The sequence below is a fragment of the Microtus oregoni genome, unplaced genomic scaffold (assembly GCF_018167655.1).
Source record: "Microtus oregoni isolate MIOR12 unplaced genomic scaffold, Mior012 000028F_ref0000031, whole genome shotgun sequence".
Taxonomy (NCBI): Eukaryota; Metazoa; Chordata; class Mammalia; order Rodentia; family Cricetidae; genus Microtus; species Microtus oregoni.
In genome coordinates, this window is record NW_024543087.1 from 23,216,455 (window position 1) to 23,229,567 (window position 13,113).

General features: G+C 35.7%; 1 protein-coding gene across 2 annotated transcripts in view; it reads right to left on the reverse strand.

Moving 5' to 3' along the window:
- Positions 1–13,113, reverse strand: part of Stag1 (stromal antigen 1) — a 324,334-nt gene that overhangs the window by 237,475 nt on the left and 73,746 nt on the right. For both annotated transcript variants that reach the window (XM_041677069.1, XM_041677068.1), the window contains exons 2-3: positions 11,571–11,672; positions 4,270–4,372 (exon numbers count right to left, since the gene is read on the reverse strand). In XM_041677069.1, coding sequence (XP_041533003.1) covers positions 4,270–4,372; positions 11,571–11,599 — 132 coding nt within the window. In that variant the 5' untranslated portion in view covers positions 11,600–11,672. The remainder of the gene's footprint in view (positions 1–4,269; positions 4,373–11,570; positions 11,673–13,113) is intronic.

Genomic DNA, 13,113 nt, shown 5'->3' on the forward strand with positions numbered 1-13,113 from the left:
CTTATTTATCGATGGCCATAATGCAAACTGGTACAGCCAACAGAAATCGGTATGAAGGTCCCTCAAAAAGCTAGAAACAGTTTCTATAACATGATCCATCTATACCACTGCTAGGCATATAATCAAACAACTCTATATCCTACTAAAAGGATATCTGCTCATCCATATCCACAATATCTGGAAAGAAAAACAGCCATCAGCTGATGTGTGGATAAAGAAAAGAAGGTTTACTTAAACAGTGGAATATTATTCAGATGTTAAGAAACAAGAAATTATAAATGGAGGTGAAAATTATCATTCTGAGAAAGGTGACCCTGACCCAGAAGGGTAAGTATGTATTTTCTCTCATATTCAGATGCTAGCCTTGAATCATCAGATACTTTGTGTTAGATCTGGAATACTCATAGAAGCCAGGAAATTAGTAGATGTCAGGCAGGATTGGGGGTGTTCTCAAGGGAGGGAGATGGAACAAGGTGGTATAAAGTATTACAGAGAAATAATGGTACAGGAAGGGTTTAAAGGAGAGGGAGATAAAAGGGCAAGGTAAAAGACAGGAGGGATCCCAGCACTCGGGAGGCAGAGGCAGGCGGATCTCTGTGAGTTCAAGACCAGCCTGGTCTACAGAGCGAGTTCCAGGACAGGCTCCAAAGCCACAGAGAAACCCTGTCTCAAAAAACAAAAAAAAAAAAAAAAGACAGGAGGGATAACTAACACTAAAGACACATTGATATTTTCATATGGAAACCACTTATTGTAGAAAATTCCTAAAATATATAATACACATATACAGTTTTAAAGGAGTTACCAATAATAAGGCAGTAACACCAACGATTCTGATTTAATCATTCTATATTGTTTATATGTATCAAACACACTTTGGAGCTCAGTGGAAAATCTTCTTGCCTGGTAGGTGTGAGAACCAGAATCTGATCCTCCGAACCCATGTAATAGTGGGTGGCTGCCTCTATTCCATCCTCAGAAACCTGAGATAACAAGATGACTAGCCAGTCCAGTCTCTCCCCCCGCCCCAACACACACTCTAGGAACTACCAATCCAAATATTAATCTCATCTGAAGATGTCCTACACTCATGAGCCGTCCCTTCCTTAGGACTTAAAACAGACGCTTAGGTCAACTGAAAGACCCAGTATCAATGAATATAGTAGAAGACTCTAGATGTGACTTTTGGCATACACATGTACCACACAGATACACATGCAAAAACAAGCATCAGCAAACAATGAAACATGTTCATTCACAAATGTCCAAAAATCACATGCACATATGAAAAGAAAAATATCACATTTTATCCCCATAAATATGCTATGTAATCAATTAAGATTTTCAAAAAGAAATAAAATGGGCTGGGAAGAAGTCTGGGTAAAAAACAAAATAAAAGACTTGCTTTTAAGCCTTACCTCTGAATTTCATTCCTGGAACTCACACAGTAGGAGGAGAGAAATGACTCCTATAAGTTGACCTCTGGGCCTACACAGACGTGCTTATACATATACATAAAAGAGCACACCCATGTGTGCACGCACATACATATACACAAGAAATATTTAAAAATTAAACAACAAAAAAACAACAGAAATCATGGGAAATGTAATGAATAAAATAGTTTTTAAAAAGTGGATTAACCGCCGGGCGGTGGTGGCGCACGCCTTTAATCCTAGCACTCGGGAGACAGAGGCAGGCGGATCTCTGTGAGTTCGAGACCAGCCTGGTCTACAAGAGCTAGTTCTAGGACAGGCACCAAAGCTACAGAGAAAGCCTGTCTCGAAAAACCAAAAAAAAAAAAAAAAAAAAAAAAAAAAGTGGATTAACCAAAAAACAAAAATTTGAGATCACACAAAACAGAGATGTATCTGGTAAAAAAAAGATACAATTACATTCAAAAAGTCATGCTCAATAACTCACTAAAAAAAGACCTACCTATCTTCTTATATACACAATAAGTAATTAAACACTGTTGTGCTTTGAATAAGAATAGCCCTCACAGGCTCCTATATTTGAATGTTGAGCCATGGAGTGACACTAGAGAAGGACTAAGAGGTATAGCCTTGCTGGAGTAGGTATGGCCTTATTAGAGGAAGTTTGTCACTAGGAAGGGTTTGAGTTTTCAAAAGCCCAGGCAAAGCCTAGTGGTTCTCTCTTCTGCTGCCTGGAAATCAGGATGTAGAACTCCCAGCTATTTCTCCAGCACCATGTTTGCCTATGGGCCATCATACTCCCCATCATAATGATAACAGACTAAACATCTAAACTGTAAGCCAGCCCCAATTAGATGCTGCTTTTCTTAGGAGTTGTCTTGGTCATTGTCTCTCTTCACAGCAATAGAAAAATGCCCAAGCAAACACCATATCCATATTATTATAACAGGTGAGTTCTATTTGCATTAAGAATAAGCCCAACACAATGTACTATTAAAATTTATACCAGTTATGAAATGATTATAAGCTGTAAAAGTACTTGAGGATAATGCTATCTTAAGAGTGATGATAAGGGCCGGGCGATGGTGGCACACACCTTTAATCCCAGGACTCGGGAGGCAGAGGCAGGTGGATTTCTGTGAGTTCTAGGCCAGCCTGGTCTACAAGAGCTAGTTCCAGGAGAGGAACCAAAAGCTACGGAGAAACCCTGCCTCGAAAAATCCAAAAAAAAAGAGTGATGATAATAAGCAAGGGAGGTCCCTTACATGTTTGCTTTTGCAATTGTGATATTGTACATTTTTGTTTTCACTTATTACAAGCTGTAAGTTGATTCCTAAGGTTGGTCATAAAAACCCAAATTTTTCCTCTCTTTTTTGTCTTGGACCTAGCAAGCAAAGAAAAATTTTAAAAACATATCATTCATTTTTCCCAAAAGAATCTCCTAAGGTCTCATCTTAACACAGAAGGATCTTGCTCCAGACTCTGGAGAGAGAATGACTTACAACGTAAGGGCAAGAAGAACGCTAATGTATACAAGTCTTACTGAGTTTCCCCATCCAATCTAAAAGCACTATATATGTAAGGAAGTTTCCAAAACAACGGGGTTGAAAGGGATTTCAGAACACTGAATATTATGAAGTTCTTGGAAGATGACAAAAATTAATTGGTAATGAATGTCTTTAACCCTTCTCTTATACATGGCCCCATCTATTTCTCTCTGCAATGCTGATAATAGACTGTTAAAGGAGTTTACCTAAATTCTGGAAGCTATACAAATAAATCGATCATATTCAAGGAATAGGTTAGGAGAATCTCGGACACACAGTCAAAAGCACAGGAAAACAAACAGGGAGGACTTGAAAATGAAAGTGGAAAGGGTTGGGAGTGTAATAAAAATATTAGACTGAGACCTCAGCACTGACATCTGAAACTATGACAAAAGCAAAGCAACTTACATAACACCTAGATGGTAAGAAATGCTCACAGTAATGGCTTGTTTTTGGTAGGGAGAAAGCTTCACTCCTTTTTGATGATTATAGGTAGGTAGGTAGGTAGGTAGTATATCTATATAGATATATAGAAATAATGTTTCTATGCTGAATGTGAAATAAGAAGATAGGCTAACTTGTTTAAATACAAAGACATACTAACTGAAATAGTTACAGAAGGAATAATGCCTAGATTGACCTTAAAAAGTATCATAAAAGGAGAAAAAGGTGGAGAAATAAAACAAGACTAGCAACACTGAATAATTTTTGAAACGCAGTAATGAAAATATGTCTTCTATAAAGAAAGCTAAGATTCTTCATAAGCTCTTTCATAAGACATAAAACCATTAATAGCAAATCAGATCATAGATGAATGAGAACAGTAAATCATAATACCCTGATATATTGTTACTATCTCTCAAAGTTCAGTATGCTCACAATGGTTAACTAAAACTCGCATAATTTGTAAAGATATCCCTCAACGTAAGGCCACCTTGAACTCTTCTAAACTCATGAATCGTTAAGACTATTTATTAAAACATGCCTCAAGCTTTAAAATATTACTACCAAAATGCACATTTAGGAGCTACAAGAAAAAAAAGCTGAGTGAGAAGAGCAGTGTGTCTTAACTGAACTTCATTCAACATTTCCTCTGTGCAAAGATGTGACAAATTTCCCTTCTCTGACACTGTTAAAGCAAAAGAAAATTTCCCAATAATCTCAGTTGTGTCGCTGGAATAAAAACCATAAAATATTAACAGCACTAATACAAAAATTGACAAACAACTCAGATCAAGGTTATTTATGGGAAAGCATTGAAGCACAAAGACAAATATAATACATACTGGAGGCCGGCCAGGACGACCCCTTTTTCGTTTTCCTTTGATCTCTGTTTCTTCAAGTTCGCTGCCAGCATCAGAATGGGCAGTAGTTTCATTAGTTGCATCCCTAGAAAATGCCAGATTGTTGTAGTGAACAAATTAATAAATAAATACAATGCAGGTCAGTTCTATGACTTCCCTTACCTAGGATCACTAACAAGCAGAAGTTAGTATTTCTATTTTCAGAATCTCCAGTAAACCAAAATACATACACTCCTCATCTAATGTTACATGGCACCAAATAAAATTTATCTCCAAAATAAAAAGAAATAAAGTAATGTAGAAATGACAGTTGCTCTATAAAATATAACTGCAAGACTAGTTCTTCAAGATTAAAAATGGCTTGAGAGAAAATTTATAAAATAATGGAAGGCAGTACACTAGCAAACACGTGGCTCTTTAAAAAAATAGCATCAACACTCATGGTTGACGTGGAGAGCTGGCTCCACACCTTGCCTGAAGAGGATGATATCAGTGACCCTGACTAACCAACTCAGCTACCATCCAGGCACACATCTAGGGCTTTGAGTTGCCTCACCCCAACATCTACCCCATTTATAGGCACATCAAGGGACTGGTCCTATGAAACCATAATCAAAGGATATCCATGACTCGGACAACAGCAGGATATCTAAGAGGAGTTTCAATGAGAGTCCAGAGTACACTGATGGTGTACCAGAAGTCAGAGGCCTTAAACCAGACCAACAACTCATTACACAGTGAACATCTGTGCAAGTAAAGCTATCTGGACAAAAGAATATACTGCATGACATACAGCAGTTCCCAATGCCACTAAGACGGATGAAAAGGTGATGGAGAGGTGGGAAAGACAGGAAGGATGGGGAGTGAAGTGGTTTTTTTGTTTGTTTTATTTTTGTAGTTTTATTTTAATTAATATTTTTGTTCGTATTTTTAATTTTGCTTGGGGGGGACAAGAAAGAGTGAAGGATTGATAGGGTGGGCATGGGAGGTAAGTGGGATGTGGGGCATAATGTGAAATTTCCAAAGAATCTATATAAATTATGTTTAAAAGAGAAAAACAAAGCATCTGAAGCTAGGTGATGGTGGCACACACATTTAATTCCAGAAGTCAGAAGGCAAAGGCAGGTGTATCTTTGTGAATCCAAGGCCTTCCTGTGCTACGAGGACTACATAAAGATCTGAAAGATCCATAGCACAAAAATGATGTACAATAATTAAAAATACAATCCACTTTATTGTAAATTCCATGTAGCCATCACAAAATAACTATTTTTGTCAAACTCTATTAGTAGTCTTTTTAATGAATAGGATTAATGCAATGAAAGAGACACCTGTTGGACATTTACTTGGTAGTCAATGCTATAAGTGATTTCTTTCTTGAATCAGATAATAATTTTCAATACTGGAAGAGTATTTCTAACTTTGAAAACTATTATAACTGACTATTTGAAGCACCTTTAAGTTTAATCCACATTATAAACAATTTATTATCATTCTCTTAAATGTACAATTAACAACTGAAATCATCACGTGTAGTATTTGTTAGTTTTCATGTATAAATATTCTCCCTGTAACCAATTTGAAACTACCAACATTCCATCACTAGAAAATGATACACCGCACACCATTTCAGCTATTTCCAAATAATGGAAGAAAGAACATTCATTTATACTGCATGAGAAATAAAAACCTCAAGAAAGTAAATGTTTAAATTGCAAAATAATGAATTTTGAATATTCTATCTTAACGAGATTTATTTCATTTACTTTTCTTACATGTGTGATATACTAGTATGTGTGTTCATCTCATCGTACTCTTGCCTGTAAATACGTACTTAACTTCTATGCCATCATCCCATACATTTACTTCATTTTAGGCTTACATAATTTAACTTTTTGTAATGGCTGTATTGTACTAAACTGGCTTACAAAATACATAAATATTCTAGGCTCTGATTCTGACTAATCAATACAGCACTAAATTCTACCTCAACAACACTTTTTAAAGTCTGTAGAAAACTGAAAAGAAATTAACAGGAAGGATACACAACAATATTAAGTCCAACTAAAAAAACTTCTCCATTTGCTTCTTAGTCTTGGTTGCCTCTTTGTATTGATCCCTTCCTTAAAGTTCAATTCTCAATGTGTGTAATTCTGCATTCTTATTGCATTACATTCCTTTGGAGATCTTAAACATAATGTGCAGCTTGTATATAAATAATTTTAATACCTTAACAGAACATCTGACCATATTCCAGATCTTTTATTCAAGATTATTAACTTGCATGAATGAAATGCTTCTTCAAATTGATCTAAATGCTTTAAAATACTTCTTTAAAGGCCACATCAAATTCACCAAATTAGACTTTCTTCTAGATCTATGTTCATAGAAAAAACATTAATCAACTTATTTTCAGCTAGTGCACATAAAAAACCACAGAGAAACCCTGTCTCGAAAAACCAAAAAAAAAATTATTATAAAATTTAGCATCTTCAGAATGATCCTATCTATTCAAATTCATAAATTTATATTACTCCATTTTATCTCCTACAAACAAAATTTCAGTATAACAGTCTCTCGCCAGAAAAAAAAAACATGACTGTGGGTAGACAGGGAGGGGGAAGGATCTGGCGGGAGTGGGGAGAAAAATAAAAATAGTAGTCTCACATTTGCTCCATTATTATTATGATCTTAAAAAAAAAGGAAACAAAAAAATCTCACTTTGTCTCCCTGTCTTTACCCTCTCCCCTGTGCAAGCTGCTCTATACATTCCCAGGACAAACCAGTCTATGCACTACTGCTAGTGCCATTCTCAACCACACTGCACATCAGTCTATGCACTACTATGAGCACCATTCTCAACCACACTGCACACCAGTCTATGCACTACTGCTAGTGCCACTGTGTTTCAATTTTAAAGTCTTGAGTATATGAATATATTCCAAACTCCTAACAAAATACATGGAATTCTTAAAAATATTCTTATATCAGTGACTATTCAAGGTAATTGCTGTCTTGCACTATTGTAAAGGTATCTGAAACAAGTAGCCACATAGATAAGTCAGTCACATTACATATCACAGTCTCCATTTAAGGTGGACACAAAAGAAATACAAACCTCTATAAATGAGCCACAATCCTCATTTGCAGAAGTAAGCGACATCAGTTAGAAGTATAAAATCATATTATATCTTATAAAATCATCCTCATCATTCAGTTTGGCCTGGATATTACAGATTCTTCCTAACACATATTAGTGCTGGCCTTCCTACTCGTATAATTACCAGTTTATTTTTTTAATTATATATATCTTACTATATTCTATTCAACCATTCCCTAAAATCTCAACTGATACCCACAGCTGAAGAGGAGAGGGATACAATTCTTAACATGACTTGGAGGCCTATTTGGATTGTTATTTCATAAGCCCAATGTCATGTAACTCAATTCCCAAACATAAAAACAAAATTTGGAGGAAAAAGGCTTTGTATCAGATATCTCAATATACTACCTAAGAGTCTTTTAAAAATGCCATTTCCTCAATTTAGAACTAATACAAGCCTCCCTTCTTCCTCCAAGCACACCTCCCACTTCAAACTTTAGTTCAATTATTTTTTGCTTTCTTTCTTTTCTTTTTGTTTGTTTGTGTTTCAAGACAGGGTTTCTCTGCAGCTTTTTGGAACCTGTCCTTGAAATAGCTCTGGTAGACCAGGCTGGCCTTGACCTCACACAGATCCACCAGCCTCTGCCTCCCCCGTGCTGGGATTAAAGGTGTGTGTCACCGCCACCTGGCTTTCTTTTTCTTAATTAAGGAAGCTAGGGCTAGGAATGCTGCTCAGAAGTAGAGTGCTTGTCTAGCAAGTGTGAAAACCTAAATTCAGCCAGGCGGTGGTGGCGCACGCCTTTAATCCCAGCACTCGGGAGGCAGAGGCAGGCGGATCTCTGTGAGTTCGAGACCAACCTGGTCTACAAGAGCTAGTTCCAGGACAGGCTCCAAAACCACAGAGAAACCCTGTCTCGAAAAACCAAAAAAAAAAAAAAAAAAAGAAAAGAAAAGAAAACGTAAGTTCAATTCCCAGTACTGCCTCACATCCTAAAGGTGTTAAATTTTTCATAATACACCCAACCTTTCCTTCATAGCTTCAATAACTGTGTATTTGTGGTTAGTTCATTAATACCTATAAATGTAATGACAATGAAGCATGAGTCTGTTTTACACACTATATCAATCCAGAGTTAGACCATTACAGAATATAAACTATACAGTAACAGATAATACTTTGACACTGCTTAATAATTAACAACAGTAAGAATAGACAAATTCATCAGCAATTATAGTATCTAAGTAAGTCAAGAATACAGTAAGACTCATCTGTATAGTGGTCTTTTTGTCTTTCCTATTCTCTCACTTTTTAATCACTATTACAACACAAATAAAATTTAAGTTTGAATTTAATAAAAACAAAATGCTCCTCTGGCAGAGGAAATAAAGGCAGGAAATCACTAAAGAAGCAGTATGGATACTGTTGGCTTCTTTTAGCCAAACTTACAATAATTGAGAGTCAAACACCACAGAGCAGAAAGGATTTGAAAAGTGTGGAGCTTCCATGAAAAAAGAAGCATGGCTAAAGGTGCTACGAAAGAGAGTATGTTGAGGTTGCTAGTGACCATTAGAAGAAATCAAGGAGACTGCACTGGAACAGCAAATGCCTTACTGCATCTCAGGAATCAACAAGATCTTAACCATCACACCTGCACAGACATAACAAGAGAACCTAGAGAGATATTTCTTTGAGAAGACGACATTGACCCTGCTTAGCTTACGGAGAGCCACATAGGAAATGGAGGGCAGTTGCTATAGTGGCAGACTGTCATTATTCACGTAATTCTGGTTGTGTTGGTATGCAAAAATGAAGTCAAGAGTCTTGGAGGATTCCAAGGAGATTTCAAAAGAATGCCACAAAGGCAAAAATGAGCACATCAGATTCATCATCCTTGTAAGCAATCGCTGGCAAGGTGGTGAGGGAAGTTACGAGACTGGGGCAGAAGCTATAATGGACACAGCAAAAAGTCAGAGATGCCAGGAACAAAGAAGCAGCACCAGGTCCAGCAAAATCAGTACAAAAGGATGACCATAAAGACATCACTGTCCAAGCTCTTTGGGGTTCATAACACATCACCATGGACTCTGAATTACAAACATAGAACTACAGGATTTAATGTTTGACTGCGGTTAGTCCTGATTTTAGTAAAATGTCTCCTTTTTGTTTTCCTATTTGTCCATTGGGGAATAGGAATTATCCTTATGTCACTGTATCTTGGGATAGAGAAATATGTTTTCTGACTTACAACTCATTTTCTCTTATATCTCCTAAGAAATTTTGAATCTGGACAAGGATGATTCTGGATCATAAAAATCTCTGCAGACTATTAAAAAGGGACTACAAGCATTTTGCATTATAAGACAGGCCTGAGCATGAGGAGGCAGAAGAAATCTGTGATTTGAGTGTCATAAATTTTAAAGATGTGCTCACCATCCTATGGCACTAATAAGAGATGGTGGGACCTTTAAGAAGTGAGTTCTAAAGAGGCATATCAATGAAGGGGATTCTGGGACTGCAGCCCCTTTCCCCTTCTCTTTGTTTCCCAGCCCTGATGAAGTAAGCACGTTGCTTCACCCTGTATCCCCTACTATGATAAACTGCCTTACCAGAGGCATAAAGGTCATACAGGCAACAAGGTCAACTAGTCCTAAGATAAAACCCCTGAAATTGAGATGCAGGGATACTTGTAAGTTGATTGGTTCAGGCATTTTTGTCATTGATACAAGGCACAACAGGGCATATAACTAGATAGATAAGTAGATTAAGCAAAGTAATAACGTTAACAAAACCACAAAAATCACAGACAAGTATGTGCTCTCAAAAAGTTTATTAATCTCAACCAAGAATACCCACTCCAGCTAGCTTATTCAACCAAACTCATTCACCCAGCACTCAGATTACTATGCAGTACTCATACACATTTACAGATTTACAATTTTATGAAATTTTTCACTTACAAAGCATAATCCCTAATACTAAATATTACCACTACACTTTCTGTAACTATAAATATATTCAAATAAGCTTGTTTCAAATTTTATCTGTTATTAATGTGAGGGCCTATTTAAAATCCAGTAAAAATGCTACAAGCAGGGCATATAACAATATGATAGAAAAGCTTATTATTTTAAGAAGTGATAAAGAACATTCTATGAAATACAATGCTAGGAAAAGAATAATGAAAATTTATGATCATTGGGGACATCTATTCTAATTTTAAAGATTCAGAGGAGTTCTGTAAGACATTGATCTAAAATAAAGCATACATAGTAAGCTGGATGAGTGAGAACAAAAGTTCTTAAGAACAAAGAAAAGAATATGCAGGGACCTCCAAATTCAGTATTATGTCAAAAAAAAAAAAAGAGGAACAAGTACATAGAAAATAATTAAATGCACCTGGAAAGCTTTGTGTCTTAAAGCTTCCAGGAGAGCAGGTAGAAGGCAAACTCCTGGAAAAGACATCTGTAACTAAACTATAATCAAAAAATAACTGCTTAAACCAATAATCCTTTTACTATAGCTAAGTTATCATTATCAAATAGATCAAATAATAAAAGAAACAATATCTGTATATACCTGTGACATTTTCTAAAAATTCTATAATAATCTCCAACTCCAAGTCTGTCTAACAAATACAACAAATTTAATGATATATCACACTCACACACCAACTGGTATTTCCTGAGATCATTCTAGAAACCAGAATGCCTCCGTATTCATAAATTTAAGATTAAAAAAAGGAATCTTTAATGAAAGAAATGAATTAAAACAGTAAGTGTATATAAAAAAGTACAATATAGGACAAAGGTTAATAAATATTTTCTTCTAAATAGTGAGACCGCATATGGTGTTTGCAGACAACAGAATTACTATCATAGCATATAGCACAAAGAAATGTAGGGCATGTAGTACAATTCTGATCCAGTTTAATTATCAAAATGGAATGCCACATAAGGGTTATAATAAATGACCCCTGATATAATAACATTAATACCTGATTTGTTCAATGTCAGAAAACATGATGACATTCTAATGTCATGAATGAGCAGAGTAATCACATACCCTAACATTTAGATGTCAAATATATTGTCTCAAAAACAGAACACATTTGATATATCTCATCATAAACCTGTAACATTATACTCATGTTTCTTTAATAGAAAAAAAAATTATACTTACTGCAACACTGGTAACTCTGAAGTTATCATTGCTGGAGAGGTTATTCCACAATACAGAAAAGTCTATATAATTCTAACTTGTTATGTGATCTCAAGGGCACGCCTGTCAATTAAAAAAGAAAGAAAAAAATTATTTTAAAATAAAATTAATATATCATGATATGTAAATCAACAGCAACTATGAGCATATTATTTGAGATATGCTTCATGTAGTTAAAATCTGACATGAACAAAGAAGCTTAGGCAAGAATGTTTACTATACTTTTATTCCTAACTACTCAAACTTAGAAGCAACCAAGAAGTTTTTTAGAAGGTGAGTTGGAAAACAAGCTTCAGTATCCAAATATTAGTTGATCTGGAAAGCAACTGATCCACCAAGTCATGAAATGCAATGAACAAAAAGAAGCTACCCAAAAAGGCTGCAGTCACAGAACTCTGACTGTGCTCCACTCTTGAAAAGGTAAAACTATGGTGATTGATGATTAGCAGAAATTAGGGTGTGCAGATGGAATAACCAGGCAGAGCACACAGGATTTTAGTGCAGGGCTACACTTCTAATTAGCAGATAAATGTCATGTACATTTGTCAAAATCCATATGACATTTAATATCAAAATAATGAAGAACAGACTGTGGATGTTAGTGGCAAGTGTCAATACAACGGAACTGGCAGTTGCAGAAGTGTTCCACTCTGAGGAGACACGTGTAGAAAAGTGGAGCACATGAAGGCACGAGGAACCTAACAGTAGTTTCCTGTACTTTCTCCACAAATTCACTGTAAACCTAACACTGCTGGGGGGGGGGGGAGTCTGATTAAATAAAAAAAAAAGAATAGAAAAAGAAAAAAGGAACAAAACACACAGGACTAAGAACAAAACAGAAAGCCAGGTGGTGGTGGCACACACCTGAGTCCTCAGTCTAAAGGTGTGCACTACCACTGGACTGATAGTTTAGGAAAATGTTAAAATCAGAAAATTTCCAAGCAAAATATTCCAAAGTATAAAATTTGCTATAAAACCTAGCTAAAGAGAAATCTTAATAGGAAGATAAATGTACATGACATGACATGACCTATCAATGGGGGAGATAAAAATTATGGCAGATTTCTGGATGGAACTATGTAAGCTTGAAGACAATAGAAAACTTTAAAATTCTGACAGAAAATAATCCAACCCTGATTTATATACTAAATAACAAAACTAGATGAGTAGCAACATAGAAAGTGGCACAATGGGGAACATAAAAAATATCAACTCTTTCTATAAAGTAATTCTTTGGTTAGTTACCAAAATTGATCAACCCTGTCCAAAAAAAAAAAAAATCAGCTTTTACAGATATCTTGAATGTAATAAACACTAGAAACAGTACTTTAAAAAGAAAAAAAAAACCCTTCTACATTTAGATTTGAAGAAATACCCACTTTGTTTACCTGCCTAGCATCCCTGACTCCCCAAACTAAAAAGTGAATGGGAACAATAGGACTATTTCTTAGTGTAGTTGCAGGTGTGAGAGAAAAACCAAAATAACCTTGTTCTCAAAAATGGT